Consider the following 26,714-nt stretch of genomic DNA (forward strand, 5'->3'; position numbering starts at 1 on the left):
GGCTTAAAAATCAGGCCAAGGAGTTTGGACTTCATCCAATATGTAAAGGAAAGACATTTGAGGTATTTTAAACATCAAGGTAAAATTTTGAGACCCGTGTTTTCAAAAAATAACTTTGGTGGTATGATGAAGGGTGTATTGGTAGGAAAGATGGAACTTAGAGATAATTAGGTTAACATTCTGAATGGACCCAAAGGCATCTTGTATTTCCCTTTGGACATTTGATACAGTACTTTATGTAGAGTTATCTGTCCATATACCTTTCCTATTAATAATGCTTCCTGCCCAGCCAGGCGTGGCTCAGCGGTTGAGCATCGACCTAGGATCCAGGCGATCGGGGTTTGATTCCCAGTCAGGGCACATGCCCGGGTTGCGGGCTCGATCCCCAGTTGGGGGTGTGCAGGAGGTGGCCGATCAATGACTCTCTCATCACTGATGTTTCTATCTCTCTCTCCCTGCTTTCCTCTCTCTGAAATCAATAAAATATATATTAAAATAATAATAATAATGCTTCCTAAAGTTGAGCCTCCTCTCTTAAACACTCAAGAATTCTGGAAGGTTTCATTTTATAGCACTAACTACTCAGTAGTTGCAGTCTTCTCTCTCTAATCTTTTCCAGATGTTAGAGCAGATAAGGCATTAACAAACATTAAAACACATTAACAATGTACATATTTAAACTTGTAACAGAGTTCATAGGTGCCATTTTGAGTTTATACCATGCTCTATGTACTATGCCAGGCATACACATTACCTCCCTTAATATTTTCAGTAAGTGGTATTACACCTGTTTTATGGATATGCTGAGGCTCAGGCAATTTAACCTGCCAGGATGACATAGTGAAGATGTCTTGACCCCTCCGTGATAGCCACCTTGGTCTGTTTTCTGTACCTTGAGCTTGTTTCTTGATCAGAAAAAGAAACTTCCTTTTGCAGTTACCTCTCCCTGGAATGCTCTCCTCCCAGACATTCACAGAACTAACCTCTTCAGCGTTTAGCTAAGATTTGACCTCATCACGGAAGCCTTCAATGATCATTCTATCTAATGCCGCTCATTTCTCTATGTTTCCTTCTTCATAGTGTATCACTGTCTGAAATGCTTTACTTGTTTTTTCCTTTCCCCTAAGCTAGAGTATAAATTTCATGAGACCAAATGCTTTGAATATCTTACACACTTTTGATATATATAATCACAGCATTTCAGAACAGTTTCTAGAACTTAATACAAATTCAACAAATGTTGACTCAAGGGATGGGTGACTGAGCGATCAAATGTCTCCACAGCGCATGCTGCTGCTGGCCGGTGCTCCCGAGATGCTTTTTCCGCTCCCCAGCACACTGGAGGGGCACTGGCTGCCCATATAACCCATCCGATTGTGTATCCAGGACCCAGACTGATGAACTTTTAAAACCAAATATTTATAGGAAAAGAAACCCACAGATCATTCTCTTTCTCATTAGTTAAGGTTTCTCAATTATATCTAAGCTTTATAGTTCATACGTAGTATCTACTATGTATGATTAAAGTGAACATTTCTGATAAATTATTTAGAATTTCACCTTTTATCATTGCATTTCTTTTTTTTTTTTTTTAATATATCTTTATTGATTTCAGAGAGAGGAAAGGAGAGGAAGAGAGAGAGATAGAAACATCAATGATGAGTCATTGATCGGCTGCCTCCTGCACGCCCCCAACTGGGGATCAAGCCCGCCACCCGGGCATGTGACCTGACCGGGAATCGAACCCCGATTGCCTGGAGCCTAGGTCAACGCTCAACTGCTGAGCCATGCCTGGCCGGGCTATCATTGCATTTCTGTTGACTGATTTTTGTAGGAGAATATTGGGATTTACATAAAATAGACATTATTCCTGATCAGTTTGTTTTTTAAAACAGCAGACATGATAAAGTACCTGGCCTACTAGTAAATCAGTGAATTCATATTATCTCCATGTACGAAATAACAGTCCTGGAAAGGTAAATTCTTTCATTGCTTTTTCCTCCCCTCAAACCACATTTTTCTTTTGTGGTTTCAGATTGGCTTTTTCAGAAGGTTAATTTTTCTTTTGTCTTGGTGGAATCGGAGATGACTGACTTCTTCACCAGCAGGCTAACCTCTTCTTTTCTCACTACCCCATGTACCTAGGAATAGCTTGCTGATTAACTCCTAAGTTAAAGAAGGTGGTCTGTGAAGGAATTTTAAGTACATTTCTTGGTGTTCTGTGAAGTTACATGATCTTAGCTGAGTTAATTAACTTTGTTAAAATTGTATGAAGGGGTTCATATGATTCTAAACTACAGAAGAAGCAAAACATTTTGCAAGCAGCCTGCCCTTTACCTTGATCCCTACCTTTTCTGAAAACCATGGTGTAATGCCAGTGAACAGAATAATGGTTGACGAGCAGCATTTTAAGGCATTCTAAATATCACTGGTTGGTTTAATAAAATTAATTAGCCTGCCACAGAGAAAATTTACTAGCGTGCTGGTTAATTTCACAATGTAAAGTCAGAGAAGGGAGGTGGGGTTGAGGGAACAAACCTTATTAGTTTTGAATAATTATTTAAAGATGTGGAGCAGCCTATTTCAAACACTTTGATTGCCAAATCCATTAAGGCTTTAAATTCAATGTTTGTATCCTGGTATATAAGGGAAGGACTCTCTAGATGAAATCATAAGCATATTAGTTAATACCTCAGTGACTTCTTTAAGATACAGAACAACAAGTAGAATCCTAATAAAATCATGGGAACGAGAATTTGCCTTAAGACTGACTCTTGGGAGGTTTCCATAATCTTAATTTGCCATTGATGCAATTATTGCCTTTTCTTGTCTTTTTTAATCCAAACAAGATGTTTGCAGTGGCCATGGAAAGGTGCCTGAAATCACATGCCTGAATTCATTTAATTTGCCAACATTGTCCTTTTTCTCTATTTCTTCCTGGTAATGGGCAAGAGTAAGTTCTGGTGCATTAGGTACTAAATCTCTTCAATTACCAGCCGAGGAGAAAGATTTAAAATTCTGCTTCAAACCTGCAAACTGATTTAGTTTTAAAGCACATAGACTTCTTCCGTGGAGCCTAAATTAAACTGCAGAAAGGACACTGAGCTTGAGGAACTGAGCCAGCGGGGGCCAAGGCTCAGGCCAGCAACAGCAACCAACCATTTTGGTTTCCTTCACTGGAGCCACTAGAGCCCAGGAAAGGGACAGAGACACCCTAAAAGATACAACTTGTGTGAGAAAGGGCAATATTACATTGCTTGGGAGCTAGATGTGGAATAAATGTGGGAGGACTCTAATCAAAGCTGTTATTTTTCTCTCTCTCTTTTTTGGTTGTCCTGTAGCCATTTTCAACGTGGATGACTCTGTGGTTGATCTGGAGACCCTGGCGGCCTTATATGAAAATGTGAGTATCAAAGATACACAGAGCCAGAGTTTCCAGATTTCCATGTCTTTACTAACTAAAAAAAAAATATTAAGGTCTAAAAAAATGATTACATGTGACTCCTTTCTCCTGAAAAATCGCCAAGCCATTCATTCATGTTCTTTGGCGGTAAGGATTGTGATATAGCATGGATGAGATCAAGGCACAGACATGCAAGCTCAAATAAGAGCAGACATGAGAAAGGCACGAGGTTCCTCGCGCCCTTTGTGCTATCTGAGTTAGATCTCCTTGCACACCAGCAAGGGAGAGTGGCTCAAGGTGGAGATCACTTCTCTGCCGTGGATCTCAGCCTATAGCTCGCCATCAGAGTCAGTGAAGGTAAACTACTGACTCAGTGTTGGTGTACACCAGTGTCTTCATCTAAGGAATGGAAATGCTAATAAACCAGCTTGGACAATTACTTTTAGTATACATTAGCTGATGGTGTTGAATGTGGGAGAGGCAAGGGATGGCCGGTGTATGTTCTGGATTTAGAGTCAACAGGTCCAGCTCTATCATTGACTGCTGAGCAACTTTGGGCCAGTTAAACTCCTTAAGCCTGCCTGCTTATCAGCACAATAGGAATTCTAATGGGCTCTACCTGATTTTTTATAAGTATTAAAAGATAATTCAATATATGTAGCAGTAGTAATGTATTTTGAAAATAAACAGCACTGTACACATATATGGTCTTTAAATTAGGGTTATATGTGGAAATAATGAGCACAGTTGCAGATGCATTTTTACATTCTTTACATCTATATATTAGGAGTTGTCTAGTTCTGTTGGGTGGGAACTTCTCACGTTTCCATCAGTAAGGCTTTCATTAATAGACAAGAAGGTGCACAAATACCAGGCCATCGGGAGCTGAACTGCATTTGTTGAGCACCTGCAGGGCTGTGTGGTATCGTGGGAGAAGGAGATTCTGAGCCAGGCCCTCTGCCAGGTACTTGGTGGCCTCGGTGGAATCATCTGTGTAATGAAGATGCAATAATTGATATTGAAGGACTTTGTAAGAGGCAAGGTGCCCCCTGGATGCTTCTTGTTATTATCATGGGCTCAGGACTGTGTGCACAGCCAGTACTTGTTAGCTCACAGTAGAGGTAAGCTGCATACAACTGAAATCGTTGAATAAGTTGAGAAAGTATGCGACTAAATGCCCAAATAAGCAGTACAGACAAGGAATGCCTACAAAATTTAGAAAAAGAAAAGATGGTGACTAGAAATAAAGAAGTCAGGAGCCTACATAAGCTAGGAGGGCTGTTGAGGGCTCAGGAAGCAAATGCTAAGGACAACTTGACCCATATCTGCTTACGGGCAAATAGAGAGAGGATTCAAAGGTAGCAACCCCATGTCCTGGCTTCTTGTCTAGCTAATGTCACTTGTGACTGTTTGTATTAGCCAGGAATTCTCAAACATCAGCAATGCACCAGAATCACTTGTGGGGCTTGCTAGGTCCCACCTCTGGGGTTTCTTAAGTCTGAGGGAGGGCCAAAATTTTGCATTTCTAACTAGTGACAGGTGATACTGATGCTGCTAGTCCAGAGACACACTTTGAAGCACATTCCTTTAGACCAGCGATTTGCAACCAGTGTGCCACAGCACCCTGGTGTGCTGCAAGAATTCTTAAAACACGCAACATCTCACTATTTAGTCAGAGGCACTGACCTCTTTCCCCTTAGATTGTCAAATAAAAAAATGACAGCAGCCAACACAATAGCCATCCAGTGTAAGTGAATCAATATTATACCTATTTTTTTTGTCAGATAGGCAAAAAATACATTTTTTGGTGTGCCACAGATTTTTAGTAATTCATTTAATGTGTGCCATGAGATAAAAAGGTTGAAAATCACTTCTTTAGACAGATTCTCATTGCTCGTTGTTTTGTGTTTTGTTTTGATTCGTTTTGAACACAGAGAGCCCAAGAAGATGAATTGGTTAAAATAAGAAAGTATTATGAGACATCCAAAGAAGAAGAATTGAAGCTGCTGGATAAACCTGAGCAGTAAGGATGCTTGAACCCATTTCTGTTGGGCCACAAGTACAGCCTCTATCTCTTTGCCTCCCAGCTCTGAACAATCACCTCTAAATTGTGCAGTGAGCTAAGTCTCAGCCCCACCGTTGCTCTGACCTATTGCGTGTAGCAGAATGACATGACTGCTGGGAAACGCAGCTGGGAGATTTGTGCTTCTGGATAAAATATTTCTCAACTGCCTCTCCCCATCCCTCCTGACTCCCCTTTTTTTGTTCTAGCAACTTATTAGTTCCTCCTAGACTAAACATTCTGCCCAACTGAGGAAGGAAGAAATCATTGCTTTGTTTAAGGTTCTGCTGATGCAGTTAAAAAGATATGTCAGAGCACAGCACTGAAATTGATTCTAAGTGTCATATCCGGTAAATGTAGCCTAAATGTGCCAGCTTTTCCCCAGATTTCGCCACCTGCTCTTCCCAATTTAGATGTGACATTTTCATCTTCTCTTGGTGTGTGCTCTTCTCTCCATTCGCTATCAAGAGTTGTTTGCTCTATACTTTGGGGTATTGGTCCACACCCTTTGAAAACCTGGAACTCCAATGTGTAACTGAGTGACTCTTGTCCTTGGCTGGATTCTTAGGGTTTGCAAACCACAGATTAGCTTCTGGGGCTCTGCAGCCCCTAGGCCTCACTCAGGACTCATGGCCCAGGACTCTGAGAATGTGGAATGGGTCCAGAGCAGACAAAGGGCTCCTTTGCCTATTGCTGTCTTGAGTGCTTCACGTCCAATTCAGGCCACCCCTCTCAGCCTTGACTTGAGGCAAGGGTCGGAAAGAGAAAGCTGAGTGATCAATCAGGGTAACAAGTCAGCCCTAGAGACTTTTGAGGTTCTGTGGCTTGTACAGAAAGCTTCCTGCCTTGCCCTTGGGTCCTCTAGAATGCACCTCTCCCCTTGGGATGCCCAGGCATTCCAGTCCAGAAAAAAATCTCTAAATGGCTGAGTGGGAGATCTCTCGGTTTACTCACTAACAAACCTTCATGATAATTTTGGAAACCTTAGGTGAATTGTTCTCACATGCAGCATAGGTTAGGACCCCCTGCCCCCCTTAGTGCATGAAGCCTAGGAATACTGTGAATCAATGCAAATTCTCTTCCACCAGCTTAAGCCATCCTCATACCAACCCCCATCCCGATGGATTCTGTGGTCCACCCCCAAGGCATGTTTCCCAATACAATAAATTCCTACTAACGAGCTAATCACTGAAAAGTTAAGTGACTAATAATGGAATATTTGGACACTGACAAAGCCATTGGGGAGTATTTGAAGACTGTCTTAGTCAGCTTGGGCTGCTATTACAAAATACCCTAAACCGGTTGACTGATCAACAATAGGAATTTATTTCTCACAGTTCTAGAGGCTGGAAGTCTAAGATCAGGGTGCCAGGATGGTCGGGTTCTGGTGAGAGCTCTCTTCTAGGTTGCAGACTGCTGACTTCTCTTTGTGTCCTCACATGGCTGAAAGTAAAGAGAGGAAGCAAGCTCTATGTGTCTCTGGGCACTAACCCCACCGTGATGGTTCCACCCTTGTGACCTACCTCCTAATACCATCACATTGGGGTTAGGATTTCAACATGTGAATTGGGGGCAGAGGCACAAACATTTAGTCCTTAAAAGGCACAATAGGGCATATCAAGCATTTGGGTAGTGTCAACTATGCCACTTGAGCAATGACACTCTAAGCCTATCACTGGCAAACTTTTCCTGTAGAGGACCAGATGGTAGGTATTTTAGGCTTTATGGACCATACAGTCTGTTGGAACTACTTAAGTCTGCTGTTGTAGTGCAAAAGCAACCACAGATAATACATAAACAAATGGGTGTGACTGTGTCCCAGTAAAGTTTTATTTATGGGCACTGAAATTCGAAGTTCATTTTACATGTCATGAAATGTTATCCTTCTACTGATGTTTTTCACCTATTTAAAAATGTTAAAACCATTCTTAGTTGATGGGCCGTACAAAACAGGTGTGGGCTGAATCTGGCCTGTGGGCGACAATTTGCAACACCTGCTCTAAGCTATGGGCATGGCCAAGCCGGTGAAATGAAATGAACAGTGGGTTTCTGCTACTGTAAGTGTTCCTCTTTTCCTTTTGTGTTAATGCCTTTCTAGCATTAGTTTTCAAGGTTAATTGTCAGGACACAGAATAATGGTGGCAGGTAATTAACATGTAATTTATTTTTTTTGAGGTTTTCTTATCGACTGTTATAGAGGAAGGGAGAGAGAGAGAAGCGTTGATGTGAGGGACACATAGATTGTCTGCCTCCTGCACACCTCCATTGGGGATTCCCTGGCATGTGCCCTGACCTGGAATTGAACCAGCGACCCCTCAGTTCCTGGAAGGATGCCCAACCAACTGAGCCACACCAGCCAGGGCTACATATAACTTATTATTCCTGCTTTCTCTACTGATGATCTGGATAGAAGCCCATTTTTAAAGTTTTTAAATTGTCATTGTAACAGTTTCCTGTAACATGCTAAGTTGTGACTGAGTGAAGAGGCCTGTGTGTTGCCCTGGTGAGGTGATGTGCCTGGGCTCAGTTGCTGGAGGGGGAGATACAGAGAGATGGGGACTTCGGGCCCAAGTGAATTTCACCTTTGCTTTCAATCTCCTGCACAGTACAACATTTATTTAGTCTATGCGAGAGTCTGATTTTCTGGCAACTTATTTGCCATTAGCTCCAAGTTAGTTGACTATACGCATGTTTTATATACTGGAAAATATGAAGTCTCAGCATTACAATTTCCTCAAAACCCTCTGGTGCCAGTCCTATAAATCATAGCATGGAGAGGCTGGCCTCATCACTCACCTCATCAGCTTTTTCACACCCCAGTGCCAGGTTTAGAAAGCCGTTTCCCATAAAGATGTCATCCGCCTGGGACCAGGCTGTCTGGGAACCAATCCCTATAGAGATGGCCCTAGACTCTTTGCACTCCGCCTTGGTATAGTGGTGAAGTGAGGCTCTGTTGGGTTTGATTAGGTCTGACACAAGCTTTTTATGGCCTAGAGTGAGGACACCATATACAGGTTATTGGGATGCTCCACTAGGGCCCACAGCTGCCTTGGGGCTTCCATGAGGAAGACACATTGACTTCTGAAACAGGCTCTGTGGCTGTAGTCCTCTATGGAAGAACACAGGTTACCACGTGAAATGATATTGTGTGCACAGCCCCTGTGTGCACACACACCTACGATAGTACCATTTGAAAGGTTAGGGCATGATAAACCAAATGTGAGTCCCTTAAAACCAGTGGGCCACATTGTGTCGTTCCACCTGTCAGCTGAGTTCCACTGTGGATGAGTAACCCACACAATGTGAGGTGTGGCACTTCCCTCCTATATACAGGCTGAACTGTAGCCCTTCCTGGGAAAATAAACCTTCTGGGGGAAAGAAAAGAAAGATCCCTACTTTGTGGCTTCTTTGGGGGGTATTTAGTCCTATCTGTTACTGGCCCTAGGTTATAAAGTTAGACTAGTCCAAAGGAAATCAATCTATAAATATTCTTAAGTACCAAGGCCCAAAGTCCAAAACCAAGGGTTCTTTTGGGTGGCAAATAAAACACAGTTGGAGGATGAGAGACTTGTCAGACACTTGCTTCATAGCCTTTAAGGTTGCCTGTTTCTGATATTTTCCCAGATAAATGGGAAAGGAGTCTGATACTCTGCCTAAAGGCTTTGCGTGCCTATTTTTGGACATAATGTGACTTAAACTCTTTTTTTAGAAAATATTTTTATTGCTTTTTTTAGAAAGAGAGGAAGGGGGGAGGGGGAGAGAGAAACATCAATGTGAGAAAAAAACACCGGTCAGCTGCCTCCTGCATGCCCCCTACCCAGGGATCAAGCCTGCAACCCGGGCGTGTGCCTTTACTGGGAATTGAACCGGCAACCTTTTTGTTGAACTGGACAACACCCAACCAACTGAGCCACACCAGCCAGGACTAAAATCATTTCCCCCCCCCAGATTTGCTTCTCCATTATATCTTCACATTCCACCAGGTGTCCAAGTCAAAAAGCTACAAGTCCTTCTGGTTGCTACTCAGAGTCCTTTGAGCTCGGTCAGCTGCTCTGGTTCCTGCTGCCTTCCTAGCTTCCCCAACTGTTTGCCCTCTCTGTTCACACTGCGGCCTCTTACCATCCCTCTTAGAATATTGCAACTGCGGTTGTAGAGGTCTCCCAGCCTGAAATCTGTCACCTCCAATCAATCAGCCAAGCCACAGCCATGGTGATTTTCTAAAGCAAAAAGTGGAAGGGATCACGATGCCTCTGTTTGAAGCCCTTCATTCATTTAGAAAAAGTATGAACTCTCTATACCAGGCCCTATTTTAGCATCTGACTCTTAACTTACTTCTCCTGCAAATATCATTCAAGCCCTCTAGGCCCGCCTGGCAGTTTCTCACATGTGTCCTGCACAGCACCAGAGAGCTGCAGGAAGCCTTGGCTGACGTGGTCCCTCCAGGGCTCTGACTTCGTGCCCTGCCTGCGGCTTCCGCAGCTCCTGTTATAGGCCCCATCACTGATAGCACTTGCCACACTCCACGGTAATGTTGATTTATTTCTCAGGTTATCAAGAAGGAACTGTGTATAAGTGAAATTCTGTCCTCGGGTCTTAGCATGGTGCCTGACACACTGTAAATGCTTTTTACATGACTGAGGACTGACCAAAATCAGTTCTGGTGACTGAAGTTCTGGTATCAGTTTTCCCTAACACATTCTCTACAGTTCCATCCAAAAGCAATGTAAAATTCCTGAGCCTCTCTTCCCCCTCCAACTGTGGATATGTTTCAGACCCTTCTCCATGCACAGGACACTGGCCCTAGGGTTCTGTCAGCCTCCCTACTGCAGGCCCTGAGCCCAGGGAGCCTTGATCCCAGAGAGCCCTGCAGCTCTGTTTTGCTCTTTCCTGGATAACATAAGTTGGTGAGCCTATGGACCTGTCTCCTCATACTGATCTAGAACCTCCTGCTTTGAGACTCATCATAAGTGATTGTTAATCCAGCAGTTCCTCCTTTCCATCTGTGTCCTTGCTGAGTTGAGGTGTGAGTCATATATTCTCTCACAGCCTCTGTAAATGCTTCACTCTGTGTTCATTTACTCTAGGAAGTGTGTATATTCTGGGGACCTGGGTCCTTTGGGGAATAGAGTCTCATGGTCACATTTGGAAGAGAAGAAATGCGAAGCACTCCCCTTAAGGTAGCTTTCAGCAGTGTCTGAGTAAACAAACTCCGGGAGACTCACCACAGGACCAAATGCCCCCATCCCACAAGCTTTTGACTGCTCATATTTGCGAAAACTGGTGATACCCCTGATTCCAGTCATAAATGAACCAATGGTTTAATACTAATTTTATGAAGAAACAATTTATGTAAAAATGTAATGTTTTCGTCTTGTCCTAATTCAGAATTCCTATGGGTTTCCACTTTTATATCCCATTACATGGTTTTCATAATAATCTGTTACAGAACTTTAAAACAAAGGTGTGGTTTCTTTATGGGTATTCTTGCTTCATCTCAGTGTCATTAAAAAAAAAAAAAAAATAGAAGAGCCCTGACCAGCATGGTTCAGTTGGTTGAGTGTCATCCCACGCACTGAGGGGTCACCATCTGATTCCTGGTCAGGGCACATGCTGGGGTTGCGGGCTCAGTCCCTGGCGGGGGGTGGAGGGAGTAGCCTATTGATGTCTCACCCTTGCATGGTGATGTTTCCATCTCTCTCTAAAAATAAAAAATATTTTTTTAAAAAAGAAGAGTTGGCTTAGAAGATTAAGGGAGGAAATCCACTCAAGAAAATAATTTTTAAAAAATAAAAACGAAGATATCACCTGGTTGTGGGATACGTAAGAAAAACAGCTGGTAATTAGAATCTTAACACCCAGAGCTCCCTAAAATAAAGTAAAAGAGGCACAGAGTATCAGCTAAGGGAATTTCTTTGGTGTGGAAAGGAGGAGGTCTAGCTTTGCTCCTGTGTAAAAGCATTCTTGGGGAGAAATTGCAAAATGTCAAAGCAATGATGTTATGAGTTGACCGAGACTTTCAGAAATATCAGGTAATAATCATTTCAACCCCAAAATGAATTTAATTGCTGTTAGTGGATTCTCTCCTTTTCTGAATTCATGTCCAACTCTTTCCACCCGTTTTAGTTTTATACCCCGTCCTCGGCTGGTTGGCCTGGAGAGTATGCAGCTCTTCCAACATAATTTTGCAAAAGGCACCAGTGCCCAACTACTCAGACAGTGAGCTTTTGTGTGTAGTTAGTACTCACCTTTAGCTTTTAAGATCTGTCTTGCCATAGTTTTTAAGAAGCTTTAGATTATGTCCACTTAATGAGTGCCTGCTTTGTTCCAAGCATTGAGCTCTGTTTATATAGGTAAGTTAATGTGGAAAAGTAAACAAATATCGGTAGAATAGGGACATTATTGACTATTATCTAATTCATTGAGCAAAAAGTAGTAGTAATCTCACTTCAGTAAGAAACTTTTTAATCACTTTCCACAGACATTTACCTTCAGTCCTCACTTTAATCAGCCTGTATAAACATATCCTTAGAGAATGATGCATTGTAAAGGGGGGTATATTGTGTATTCTTATGCACTAAAGATCAACACTTCCCATTTGGGTTTAGTCTCTTAATTGGGTAGCAGGAGATAGATAACTTGCGGTTCAGTGTAATTGCATTAACTTTCTGTTCCTAAAGTGATTTATATACCATGCATTTATTTGCCATCATAGAAACCCATAAAAAAGTGGCTTTGTTGCCCGGCCAGTATGGCTCAGCAGTTGAGCATCGACCTGTGATCCAGGAGATCAGGGTTCCATTCCTGATTAGGACACATTCCCGGGTTTTGGGCTCAATCCCCAGTCGGGGGGTGCAGGAGGCAGCCGATCAATGACTCTCTCATCATTGATGTTTCTATCTCTCTCTCTCCCTCTCCCTTCCTGTCTCTGAAATCAATAAAGATATATTTGAAAAATAAATAAATAGAAATTTAAAAGTGGCTTTGTTGTCAACAGTAGGACACATCCCCTTGGAGTTGCGTAAGTCAGCCTGATACCTTTTATAATTGTTAAATTGACATTGTCAAATAAGGAATGCTGTCATGGCAGATCCTTTTCAGCTGTCATTTTTACTTTCCTTGTGATTTTCATATGAAGCTCGATGATTCCTTCTCACTTTTCACAGATTTTTACACGAGTTAGCCCAGATCCCTAATTTTGCTGAACGTGCCCAGTGCATCATCTTCAGATCTGTCTTTTCTGAAGGCATCACCTCCTTGCATCGAAAGGTAGAGATCATCACACGAGCTTCTAAGGTAGGTTTGCTGTCTGACTTAAAAAGACAACTTTGCCTTGAGTAGGGGTAAAGGAGGCAGTTGGGAGGGGGAGAGAGCAACTAGAGTCCCTTTGCCAAAACCTTTTGGATTTAAGAGTGTACGTTTTTCTAAGTATAGCAGTGATGATTGTCCTGCCTAAGTGTGAGTATGTGTGTGCATGCAGATGAGGTGGGGGAAGAGGGAGAGAAAAAAGGAGAGAAGGGAAAATATGACATTTTCACAGATTTCTTCTCAAATATGCCAAATGCCTTCCAATGCACATACTGGCCATTTAAATCCAACCCAAGTAGCGTAGTTTGTTTTTCACTCGACTGTCTGGATTGCAAGAGACGTTTTGCTTCAGATCCATGAATCTGATTATCTGAAATGTGCTCCATAGTGAAATAAAAAGATGGTAGAGATTTGATAAAGGAAATAAATGATTATGATAATGAATGACAAGCAAATAAACTTTTGTTGGCTTCACCATGTTGGTATTCATTGTCAAGTTAAATTCTAGCTCTTGGCTTTTTCTCACAATGACCCTTGTCCTTAAGAACGCGCTCCACAAATACTGTAGGATTTATTTGCTTATCTGAAGGCATGGTTTTTTCCCCTTCTAAAATATAAAAGGCTTCAATAAGGAAAGCATAGATATTACCAAAGTATAATTTAATGTACCCTCTTATAGTGCCCTAAAAGCCAGGAGCAGAAGTCAGCCTTGAGCTGCATTTGGCTTTCTTTACCCTCAAATAAAATAAAATAAAGCCAACTAAGACTATGGAGAAAAGGGTCAGTATCCATTTGAAAGTTTGCACTTAAAGTGAAAAAAAAAAAAAAAAAAAGAGAGAGAGAGGGGAAAAACAAATGCAATGGGGAGCTGAAGAAAACCCTAAGCAGCTTGAAATTATAAAAGTCAATAGACATATCAGCAAACAATACACGTAGTCTCCGGCCTTGAACCACATGATTGTAGCTCACCTCTGGGGATTAGACTTACGACTAAGGAAGAATAGACTTGCTGTTATAACTACCCTAAACTTAACTGTACTCTTCGCACAGATAATAGTCCAAAAACAGATTCTCAAATGATAGTAAACCCCTTTCTACCTACAAGTCATCAAATGTGAAGCCTAAGTATAACAACTCTCTTTTTTCAATTTATAAATACTTTCAAATAAGTATTTACAAAATAAAACTGGCCCAAATGGAAATATAAATACTAACCCTCAACGTTAAAACCTGCACCGTTTGTAATTCATTGAAAGGACAGAAAATGATGACTCTTAATGTATTTTTAAAAGACACTTATGGCTTAAAGTGCATCTCCCATTTTGTAACATGCCACCAGTCTGTTGGGTTCTCAATAAATATTTTTTGAATGAACGTAGGTATATTTGGAGTTCAGCTGCATGATAATTGGTGTTTTCCATCACAGGGCTTACTGCACATGAAGAGTGTGAAGGATATTTTAGCTCTCATTCTGGCTTTTGGGAATTACATGAATGGAGGAAATAGGACTCGGGGACAAGCAGATGGATACAGTTTAGAAATTCTGCCCAAACTCAAGGACGTCAAAAGTCGGGTATTTCTTTGTTTTGTAATGAATGTCTATGAACTGCCATTATCTTTCTTCTGCCCCTTTAATTTAAAAACTGCAAAAGTATTTCTGATTGCTCCATTTATCTCTGTCCTCTCCCTAACAATATATTTTCTTTTGCTTTCTTTTGACTTTTGAATAAAGATAGGTTATCTATGTTTGATCTTATTTTGATGACAAAATCCCCAGTCTTCCTTTGCTCTAAAATACACAGTTAGATGCTGAACTGTAGTGAGAGAATAAAACAGATAGCATCTGATACTAGCCACAGCGCAAGCCTTGAATTTATTGCTGGCCGCTTGTAACCTCCTCATTCCTGCGAGTGGAGCGATGTTGAGTCACCAGTGCAGCCGAGCCTTTGGATTACCCTTTTGCCCACAACAATTGGGCCGGACAGCTACTGTCAAACTCCCTGAGCCTGATTATCATTTGGCTCCACACCCCTGCAGAGCCACCTCTTCAGAAACAACCAGCCATACCTAGGCGACCTGTGGGGGGCAGCGGGAGTGGAGGGAGGGGAAGCGCAGGGGCAAATTAGAATTAGACCCATGTGACCAAGGCTCAAAGGCTGCCTTGTGGGAGGGCCTGCTCACTCCTGGCCTCCCAGGGTCATAAAGTGGCAGGCATTCCTTTTAAGCTGTCCCAATTGTTTTTCACACCATTAAGAACACACATCTTTTGAAAGGTGGGAAGGGAGGGATGGTTTTCTGTTCTAGTCCCTGGTTCCCTTTAGCACTCCCCTGCCCCCTCCTGTCTTGGCTTTATGCCAGAAAATATAGAGACAGCGTTTTGTTTATCTTGTTTGTTTTGTTTGTTTGTTTTAGCCATGACCTCAGAGGTTTTTATGAGTTATTTGGTTGTGTCTTTTTTTTTTTTACCCCACAAAGAGCAGTGTAGTGTCATTTCTTTGTATAAATGCCATTAAAAAAAATGGATGGGGTAAGGAGGAGAGAGGGAAATCTTGCCAGCCTCAGATAGAAGCAGGACCAGGTAGCACAAATTAAAAGTATTAGGGTCACAAACTGAGATCTTGGCTCTCAGCTCTGTAATACTGCAGATTTTCATTTCGGCTTCTCTTTTAAACCTAGGATAATGGGATTAATCTGGTGGACTATGTTGTGAAATACTACCTGCGTTACTACGATCAGGTAAGAAATGTCCTTATGTGGAAAACTACACTAATGGGGTTTCAGCTCTTACACATTGTTGGCATTCAGAAATTGGATGATGGATGGATGGATGGATGGGTTTCAAGTCCAACATAGAATCTGAGAGCTAGCCAGCCTCCTTGGTTTACAGATGGAAACACTGAAGCCAAGAGAGTTTAGTTGACTCTTGTGAAGAGAAGCATTATTCAGTGGTACAAACTTACTGACTCTCAATCCACTGTATGACACAGCTACAGAGAGATCCCAGTTATCTTGGTGCCTCCTGACCAAATTGTCAGGGCCTTTGTGAAGTCTATATCCATTCAGTAACTGGTTATATTTGAAACTGGATTCTGGGATGCAGACCAAAATTTAGGAAATTAATATTCAGTAATGTCCCATACATTATCAGTAATGTTCATCTGCAAACAAGTTGAAGATGTGGAATCTGAAATCCCTTCTTTTTTCTTAAATTACATTTAGAAATAAAATTAGAAATAAAATTTTCTGTGAGAATCTACCTGAGCACAATTTTCTGTATTTTATTCCTTCTCATTAAATTGAGAACAGGAGTCCTAGCTTTGAGAAGAAAGAGGTACTGTTGTAAGTTGTTGGGAAATCTAGCAATCAATATGAATGGAAAAAGTCTCAGGAAAATGTTGTCAGGACTCCTGCTTAACTATCCATGTAAAGCAGAGTTTTCCCTACGTACTGAGGGAAGAAAAGGAAAATGCCAGAGCCTTATTTTTAAAAGGCCTACAATTTCATCCAAAAGACAAGCTAAGCACCGATGAGGTTTATAGTTATCTCTCCCACCCTCCTGGTGGTTTTATCTACCTGTTCTCAATATATCTACAACCAGGATTCTCATCCCACCTCACCTCTCAACTTTTCCCGTTTGTATTAAGGATATTATAAATGTTTGGTCATTTAGACATGAAATTGTGCTTCTCTTTGATTGATCTCTGTCCTTCAATTCAAATTGTTTCTCATGTTTTTCCCTGTTTTTATCCCAACTGACCCCAGCTCACTCAGGCTTTAAGGTAACTCACCTAGGGAATTTTGGTTGCTTCCCAGCTGGCCCCCCCGCCTCTAGTTACTCCTGTTCTAGTTCATCCCACAGCCTGTGGCCTGATTACATTTTATAGTTCTGATCATTTTACATCACTTTTTTACTCAAAAACTAAAGGGTTCCCCCTTTTCAAGTAAATTAAGACTCTATCCAATTTAATTCCAGTTTTTTACAACCAAACTTTTATTACTTTCCCTCTACCAACATTCTGTGATTCAACTCAAGACTTGATATTTTCCAAACACACCCTGTGCTTTCTTACTGATGTATTTTTACATCTGATGTTCTCCCTAATTGGAACTGTCTTTGTCACTAGCCTTTTTATAAAACTTCTCTTTTTTCTTATGACTATCTTTTAAAATAATAAAGTAAAAGACCTTTGGGGGAAAAGCTTCGACTAACTTAACCAAATTTTTTATACCCCCCCCCCCACACACACACACACGTATGTAATGAGCTCTTCAGAATCAACAAGAAAAAGTCAACTTGTTCCTTCTCATTTAAAAAAAAAAAAGTGTCAGAACAGACTGCAGGTAACTACAGAAGACATATAGAAGATATAAATTGCCAACTATATGTATAGAATTAGCAATCTACACTGATCCAACCTTTCTCAGGCCTGTCTTATATGGTTGACTGAGTTCTTCTCTGTTTAAGATCTGTGGGTCTAATGAGACCCTTATCTAGTTTGCCCTGGATTCACCAAACTATATGTTATGTGCTTGTCAAGCTGTTTGCCCAGGGAGCTGTGCCTGCTTACAGGGGACACTGTTTTCTAATTCAAATGTGCTGTATGGGCTAGTGAGGCTTTGGCCTTTCCGCATCTAAAGCCCTAGAAATATGTGTAACATTATACATATGTATATAACATTATACATATTTCTAGGGGTCCTAAGGAAAAAATAAGGACGTGTATACTATTTTATTTGAAGTAATTTGTAATAGCAAAATATCGCATAATTTTTGGTAGGTGTCCAAAGGTAGAAACTAAGGTCAAATAAATTATGCTAGAGTCATAAAGTGGAATAATACACTGCCATGGAAAGTGTCTAAGAGAGCGTTTAGTGGCATTGAAGAATATTCTTGATCTGCTTTTAAATAACAAATGTTTAGAATAATATATAGTATAATCTAAAATATGTAAATATAAATACACACAAACACACAGAAACACCTGGAAGGATATATATTAAAATGTTTGGTTATTTCTGGGTAGTAGGATTATAAGAGATTTTTACTTTCTTCTTTCTTTTAATCACTAAACATAACGAACATGTGTCACTTTTGTAAAAGGAAAAAAAAAGATATAATAAAAATAGTGCAATCTCACATGACTCTTCTTCCATGAAGGCTTTGCTCAGTTCCTTGTCTCTTACCCCTTCGAAGCCTGGGATCGCTTCGATTGAATGACCCTCTTAAAATATGTTTCTGCCTTATCTATAGATATCAATGAGCAATTACCTATCGTCCTGGCATTGTTCCTGAGGTCCAGAGCTCACTGTTGTCTCTTTCTTAGTGTCTGTAATGTAGGTGCCTGATAAACTTGCTGAGTTGCATATACTGCAAATTTCGACAAGAATATAATAAGAGGCATCTGTAAAGAAATAGGTAAGAGGAGGTGAAAGCTATTTTCTGGTACAGTGAGGAGGTCTATTGAGCTTCAGGCAATATGTACATACCCCAGGTTCTGGCAGCAGGTACCGGTGTGGCAAAAGCACCTTGAGAGGTGATGTCTAATCCAAGGTGGGCCTGAGCAGATTCTCCTCGTGGGGTCTGCCCCGACCAAGTCCGATGCGCTGTCGGGAAGGCTGAGGTTTGCCTGTGATACACGGCTCGTTGAAGGGAGCCGACCTCAGTGGAATCAGCTTCTCAGAGGAAAGTCTTACCGTAAGAATAGTTTCAAACTTGGAACGGCCCCGTTTCGGAAAAATAAGAAGTCAATATTCGTGTGGTCCTCTCCTAGTTTTCACTGTACAAAATGCGTTTCACTCAACAAGAGCGTAGAATTATGTGATTTATTAAATGATCCCCTCCTTCTAGGAGCATAAGTGATGATTTCTGTGGTTAGTAGTGATGAGCAATTAGCTGAAGAAAGGTGACTTCTGTTCCAGGCTTTCTTCCACACACGCCAGGTTTTGGGTCCAAGTCTAGGTCTGTGAAGTTTAAAGAAACCCATCTAGAGCCATGTCTTTTGAACTCTAATTGAGCAAATTTCACAAGAGCTACTACAAGGCTGATTGGCTCAGTAGCATTTTCTCTTTTTCTAGATTAAAAAAAGAAAAATGAAGCCAGACTGAGTTTGATAAAAAGTTTTGGAAAATAGAAAGAGATATTATTCATGAGTTCTTCCAGTGTAGATCACCATGCAGTTTTGTGGCAAGCATCTCAGATATCGTTCCATCTTGGCACTCAGACTAGATACTGCTTCCACGGTTTTTAAAGTAGTAAAATAAGTATAGGAAGATGAAAAAAAAAGTACATTGATCACATAAAATGTTGTCCTGATCAGATGAGGAGAACCCCCTTCTCCTAGCATCCTAAGGAAAGCTAAAGGTTTTAAAGGAAGAGGAAGGGTCTGGGGAATCCCTTAAACCATGAGATAATATGAAGGTGAGTTAGACTTCTGCTAAAGGTACAGATTTCCCAGGACAGTGTTGTGTAACCTCTCTGTGATGTTTCCAAACAAAGTTTATTGACAGGCCAAAGATTATATTCTGTACTGAGACCAAGACACAGTTCCTGCCTTCCTGTCTAGTAGGGAAGGTGTACAAACTAACATGGCAATTTGTAAACTGATGTTATTAAGTGCTGTGATAACAGTTATTATGAAGGGCTCTTGGAAACAACCAAGAGTCAGTTGCTGGGACTTAGAGGGAATCTTTGAGGAAGTGATGTCTGTTTTGAGACTTGAAGGGCGAGTGCGAACAAGAGGTGTGAGGACATTCTGGGGAAGGGTTGGAAAGGGACAGTTTCCTGTAAAAGTTTTACAGAAGCCTAGAGGCAAGAGGCTGTGGCCTGTTCTCTTATTTTATGAAAGTTTGGGGAAGGGAGGTAGAGATAGGGGGACGGTAGAAATAAGGCTGGAGATGTAGACTGAGGCCAGATCGTAAAGTGCCTTGTAAAGCAGTTTTAGAGTCTGGAACTAGTCCTAATGGCAGTAGGAGAGATGGAATGTGAAGGAAAGCTGGCAAAGTAGCCTATGTGGGAAGACCTGAAGATTGTCTGAGATGAGCAAGATACGAAGCCTACATTAAACAACTCAGGAAGAAGCCAGAGAGACTGGAAAAGAAATGTGAGGCTCAGCTAATCCTTCAGTGTGCCTGATGAAGGTTTTGTCCCCCAAAATGTTTCTCAGCTCAGGCAATCTATGAGGTGTAGTTTTTGTGACACTTGTCAAAAACTATATCAAATGGAGCCAAACAACATTTGGAAAATTTTTACAAATATGTGAAGAATTCAATCACAGGCGCGCGCACACACACGCACACACACACTTTAAGGTGCAGAGGAAGGTAGGTAAAGGTGTAAGGGAGGGTGATTTTTTCTTCCATTGCAGTGCCGCCTGATCCAGCAAGGATGAGTTATCTAATTGCTACCATGTGCAACTCAAACAGGGACTTTCAATTTAAGTGCTTTCATGTGTTCCTCCTATGCCCTTTTCCATGGCCATAGCGTGTCCAAGATCAGGACATACCTGACAATTTTCTCTTTGATTCATGAGGCACGATGGAACCTAGCCTGTGCCGTAGCCAATCTAAATGCCAGTGTGACCAAAAAGAAATTGTGAAAGACACGAAAGCACTTCAAAGTAACCCATCCAAACTTAGGAGCAGCAGAGGAGCATGGCTACGATGTTTATTCCAACATTCAAGAAAAGATGCTTTGGAATTTCAACTGAAAGTGACCATTGGGAAGTGTAATGTACTTTTCTTTACCATACTTTTTAGGAAGCAGGAACAGAAAAGAGCGTTTTCCCCCTGCCTGAACCACAAGATTTCTTTCTGGCTTCCCAAGTCAAGTTTGAAGACCTCATCAAAGACTTGAGAAAACTGAAGAGGCAACTGGAAGGTAACAGGAACTGTTCTGTTGTTATGATAATAGTTAAGATTTTTTAAAAGTGATTTAAAAGGATTATTTGTGTGTGGCTCATGGAATGGACTGGTGCAGAGTTCAGCTATGGTATTCTGCAGCCCTCACGAAACATTCCATCTCTGGGTACCTTTTGGAGGCACTGGATTTACATACACCTCTTTTACTACTGTTAATTGGTACTTGCTATATCTACATCTTATTTTATCTACATTTTCCAACATATAATAGATATAATTTTTATCATAATAATAGCACCAACCCTTTCTTGAATGCTTACTATTGTCTCATGTAATTCTTATAACCATCCTAATAAGCGGGAACTAGATGAACTCTCTTTTACAGATAAGAAAAATGAAGCTTGGAGAAGTTACGTTCACACAGCCAGTGCGAAACATTTACTGAGCTCTAATCGGGTCTATCTGATTTAAACTCATGCATTTTCTAAACAGCTTTACTATGCTGCCTTTCTCTTCTCCTACCCCCGCTCGACACACACCCCCCCATACCCACACACCTACACACACACACGTGCGCACGCACGCGTGTTCCTATATATCTGGTTTATATATATGAGTCTAATAATGATGGCAAGCCCCATAGTATTCTATTTTAGTTTAATTTACATTTTTAATTATCCAAAACAAAATGCTGAAAGCCCCTTTGGGTTTTTTTCAAAGGTGAAAATATGCCTCTCTTGGGCAGGAATTTTCCTTTGGCATTTCTAGAATCCTGTGTTTTCACTGTGGAGACATGTCCTTGTCCAAGAATATAAATACTTGCGTTGGAGCCTGTGTAACTCCAATTGAAGAGCTCTGCAGAGGATTTAGGGAGCGTGTTAATGTGGAAATGGGGCCCAGAGCGCCAAAAGGAGAGCTTGAGGAAATGAAGAGCTTAAACCAGGAATATTTTTACACTAAGACATAAAATAAACATTCAAAAAATGTTTATTGTGAAAGAGTGCTCAGAAACCCAGTCTTAGACAGAGGACAGCTTGGAGCTGGAAGGGAAGTGGGAAAGATCTGCTCCTAGTGGCAGGGAAAGCCATTTGTTTTCACTTTGGGCATAAAACTTGCTTAAATAAGGATAGTGGTTACAAGTGAGTATTTTTACCTTGTAAATTATTTTTAAAGGAACGTGTGGATTTTTCCCCGTCCTGTTGAAGTGGTTGAAAACGTGCATTCAACCCAGTGAATGCTTTGCTCAGGAATGTGATATGTGGACTTGTGGCTGCCCTTTTCCCCTTCCTAAAAAAAAACACACAAAAACACAAAAGACAGCTTTACCCTTGTCGAACATGCGGAGCTCGATTCTTATTGGAATAAAGAAAGCGGAGCGAGCCATCGGGCAGCAGCCTTCTCGGTCCCTTCAGTGGCGGAATCGGGGCGGAGGCTGCAGGTGAGCAGCGGCAGCCAGGCCTGTGCTTGCTCGCTCCGTGGCCGTCCCCAAATGCCCGTCCCCTCATCCCATGGCCCCTTTAGCACCCTGGGCCTTTGAACAGAAACCTGAACTGAGTGTGATCGTTGGGCTTCTCAGGTCTTCCTTCCCGGGCCTGCCCCTTTCAGGCGTCCTGGCTCGGCCGCCTCCCCTTGACGCTCTGTGTGTTTGATGACAAATAACAAAGGGGTGAGAAGAGTGAATGAAGAACACCACGGACAGGCAGGGTTCCCCCAAAGCTCCCCACTTTGGGGTGTCTGATTTTTCTCTGGGGAAATCCCAGCTGTCATTCCAGATCCCTCAGTACTCCACTGACACTTTTCTCAGTCAATTTTAAAGAAATACCGAACTTCTGAAGCCAGGGGAGCTGCCTTCTGCAGGCAGGCAGAGCACGGCCTGTTAGTTTTCTGCTTTGCATCGGGCCCCACCAAGGGACCTGAAGCACCATAAAGGCGACTAAGGGGACTGGGACTCCCCCCCCGCCCCCCCCCCCCCCCCCCCCGCCCCGCACACATTGAATATTTAAACAAAAACGCCCTGCTAATCTTTAGGGATGCCAGTGTTTTTAACACATGAAAGGTACCTAGTAAATATTTAAAGAAAATGCAGCCCGTTGGTTCTCTAATGAATTTCTTTTTCTTCTCAATACCATCTGGCAAGATGGCCAGAGTCCTGGCGGCCCGTTTCATCTCGGGGTCCCGTTCAGCTTTCACCTCCCTTTCCGTAAGGCCCGGGTGTGAGCCTAGATTGAATGTTTAATTGAAGAGGGCATAATTTTCACACATACAGCAAAGATTGGATGAGGCTTTGAGGTTTATTGTGGCCATTAAAATGTCGTGGCTGCTGGCAAAGCCCCAGAAAATGTCTAAAGCTAAACCAGATGTGATTAGCAAATTTCAAGAAGTCTCAGGCCCCCTGTTCTCCCAGCAGCCAAGGCCCGTTGGAAGGGTTTGTTTTGAGTAGCACGAACCACACCTTAACGATAGCATGTGAATTAAACTATGACTGCTGGCCGAGCAGATGTCACGGATAGAAGCAGAGGTCGTCAATAAGCATCTTTCCTAGAGACAAGAACTTCGAGTGGCACGTTTATGTAGGCAAACACAGGCAAGGAATTGATGATAATAGGATCAACTTCAATTTATTGCACTTATCTAATAACAATATATTATTATTATCTGTCAGGTGCTTTACATATATCATTTCTTTTAATCCTTACAATGACTCTATGAAGCAGGTATCGTTTACCGATTTCTCAGAAGAAGAAGAAGCGAAGTTTACGGTGCTCACGTAACATGCTGAGTTACTTCCCAGGTGACGACCTAGCCACATTTAAAACTAGATATGACTCTAAGCCATGTAGTCATGACATATCCTACCAGTTGCCCAGAAGTCTCCATACCTTATCAGAGATCAAAACAGAAAGGCATGTAATCAAGGCGTTAAGCCTCATAAAGATACAAATGAAAGAAAGAGCACCGCCGAATGGGTGCGTGAGTGCAACTGTATGCACACACACACACACGGACACACACACACACACACACACACACACACACACACTCCTACTCCTGGAGCCATATATAGAGACCCTTTGGTTGGGGAGAGGTAGGGGGAAGTCGTATAAGAGAGATGGGGTGTAGAAGTAAATACACACACTGTTGCATAAGATTAAGACCTCAGGCTTTGCAATCAGATACATTTTTTTTTACTGGTTTGGTGAAAGTAAGATCGTGTCAAGTAACATAACCACAGAGGGTATTTATCTCCTCACCTGTAAAATGGGACAATTATAGTATGTATGTCATAGGAGGTCGTGAAGGCATAGTACCTCAGTAAGGAAAGCTTCGACAAAGCTGATTAAGGGTTTGTGTGTACCTCTTACTGGAAACTGCACAACTTGTGGAATCAGGCCCATGATGTTGATGAGCCAGCTGGCAGTGTGTGTGGAGAATCGAATTCCCGGAGCTCTTGTGCGCTCTTCTCTACATCCTGAAGACAGAGCCGAGTTCCTGGTGCTTGGGAACATGCTCCATATTTTGTTCACTGTTCTACATCCCTTAATGAGAGAATAATTTTGATTTCCCTGATACTGTGATGTTATAAGTAATAGTTGGGGGGAAATCAAGCAAACAGTAGGAAGAGTTGCTCTCTTTCTTATTGGTCGACCTTGCTAGCCAAAATTCTGAAGGTATTCTTATGATCCCATGTGTGGTAGGCAGAATAATGGCTCCCAAAGATGTCCAAACCCTAATTCCTGGAACTGTGAAGATGTTACCTTACATGGCCAAAAGGGACTTTGCTGACACTGAGATGGGGAGATTATCCCGGGCTAGCCAAGTGGGCCTAATCTAATCACATGGATCTTTAACACGAATCTTTAAAACCTGGGAACTTTCCTTGTCTGTGGCCAGTGGAGACAGTACAGTAGAATGATCAGAGAGATGCAACGTTGCTGGCTTTGAAGACGGAGGGAGTGGCAAAGAACCAGGGAATGCTAAAACTGGAAAAGGCAAGGCATAGATTCTCCCTCGAGCCTCCAGAAGGGAATGCAGCCTGTCAACACCTTGATTTCAGCCCAGTGAGACCCATGTTAGACTTCTAACATACGGGAACTATAGGGAATATATTTGTGTTGTTTTAAGACACTTAGGTTTGTGGTAATTTGTTATAGTAGCAACGGAAAACAAACACACCCATGGCGTGTTTTTGATTGTGCCAGTTAATACCAGTCATCCCCACCTGCCCCCCCCCCCGACATGCACACCATTGCTGAGGCCATAGGTGTAGGATTTCTCAAGCACTAGCACTTGCCAGTATTGCATGAAATGTGAATTAGTGCTTTCTAAAGAAAGAGTCTCTAATCCAGTAAACCTGGAAGTGCTCTAACCTAAAATCATATCATAGGGATTCATAGTGCATGTGAGCTTATTAAAGATTCTGGAATGTCCTGTAGTAAAAAAAGAACAAAAAAAACAATTTATCCCTGTTTAAAGGAGCATTTCTCAACTTAAAATATGAAACACTGCTTTTTTTCCTTTTCACTGAATACTTAGTAATACATTGCAGAACATGCATTCTATGGAATACAATTTAAGAAGTGATGTTGATATTACTGTCCTATTTTTTATATAAAGACACAACTGTTGGTTAAGTGGTCATTACTGGATGACCTTAGCAGGAGGCGCTGTGGTGAACATGTATGGCCTTTGCCCTTTAATGCTCCCTTAGTACCCCCTGGCTGCACTGCCCTTACGGAGTTTGTTACCCATGTAAACAAACAGTGGGTCACATCCTCTCTGATGTCTTAAATGCCTGAAAGCCAAATGAATAGCATTAGTGTTATTCAAAATTACTCTAGTGTCACCACTCCCAAGTCCACATTTGTTTTACATCACCCTGTAATAGTATTTAATTATGAAAAATTCATTCTGGCTACGAAAGTAAGAAGGCTAATTTTTTTTGTTGTTGGAAGACGAGACAAGAACTCTTCAGATAGGTGTTGAGAAGTCAACAGATTCTGAAAAGCTTAAGAATAAAAATAGCCCTGGCGGGGTAGCTCAGTTGGTTAAAGCATCATCCCTACACACCAAGGTTGCAGGTTTCATCCCCAGCCAGGGCACATACAAGAATCAACCAATGAATGCAAAAATAAGTGGGACAACAAATCATTGTCTCTCTCTCTCTCTCTCTCTCTCATCAATTTAAAAAAATTTTAATAAAATAATAAAAATAAATTGTCCTTACTAGCTAACAAAAGTTACTTAGTATCCCCAATAATTAAGGGTGGGCTATTTAATCAGCTAACTATGTTCTGTTATTACATATGTAAATTGGGAAAATATAATTAGTAATTAACCCTCCATGTAAGATATTCAAGCTTGTTTGAGAATGTTGGCTGAGATACAAGTTTGTATGTGTTTTAAGATAATTCCAATGATGTCCTTTTCTCTAAATATTTAAAACTGTATATTTGAACATGTCCTTTCTTACGTACCATTTAGAAATATTTGGGAATACACTTATACATTTTTGGAAAGGCAAGAGTCTCTGTTGACTTTTTTTATATCTGTTAGCACTCTGTACATGTTTATCTGATAAATGTTTATCCTAAAATGTTAACTTTTTTAAGCCTTCTTTAAATGAGATGCTGTGTGAAATGCATAGTCCAGGCATTCAATATGTTAAAATTTTCATTCTAAGTTTGAATAGTAGTAATATTTCTAAACTAACTTTACAGTGAAGTACATCCATTGCATCTGTAGGCATTTTCTATCCTGATCTTATTTTAATGCAGTGACCAGATAACCCCAAACCATCAAGATGAATCTCTGTTTTGTTTAACACTAGTTAGTACCAGAACAGTCTACTCAAAATTTAAATTATAGGAAGATACAAATTCATACATCCATTAAAGTAACAGTTCAAGAAAGAATGGGTTTTTTTTTTTGAGGGTGGTGGTAGATTTTCTAAACTGTAGTCAGTGTGTCTTCCAGATGAAGATGGCAGATTGTATTCATTCATTTAGCTCCACTCCCTTCTAAAGGCCCACCAAAAATATTAACATGCTATTTAGAGTCATACAGTCAATACCAATACAATCAGTTAAA

At 41.3% G+C, this 26,714-nt stretch overlaps 1 protein-coding gene across 3 annotated transcripts in view; it reads left to right on the plus strand.

Annotated features, from left to right (window-relative positions):
- Positions 1-26,714, plus strand: part of FMN1 (formin 1) — a gene marked incomplete at its 5' end in the record, with an annotated part of 348,552 nt that overhangs the window by 213,316 nt on the left and 108,522 nt on the right. For all 3 annotated transcript variants that reach the window (XM_081137909.1, XM_081137910.1, XM_081137911.1), the window contains 6 exons: positions 3,342-3,403; positions 5,338-5,426; positions 12,629-12,758; positions 14,197-14,343; positions 15,447-15,506; positions 20,526-20,646. In XM_081137909.1, coding sequence (XP_080994035.1) covers positions 3,342-3,403; positions 5,338-5,426; positions 12,629-12,758; positions 14,197-14,343; positions 15,447-15,506; positions 20,526-20,646 — 609 coding nt within the window. The remainder of the gene's footprint in view (positions 1-3,341; positions 3,404-5,337; positions 5,427-12,628; positions 12,759-14,196; positions 14,344-15,446; positions 15,507-20,525; positions 20,647-26,714) is intronic.

Source organism: Miniopterus schreibersii, assembly GCF_964146895.1.
Source record: "Miniopterus schreibersii genome assembly, chromosome: 1".
NCBI classification, from domain to species: Eukaryota; Metazoa; Chordata; class Mammalia; order Chiroptera; family Miniopteridae; genus Miniopterus; species Miniopterus schreibersii.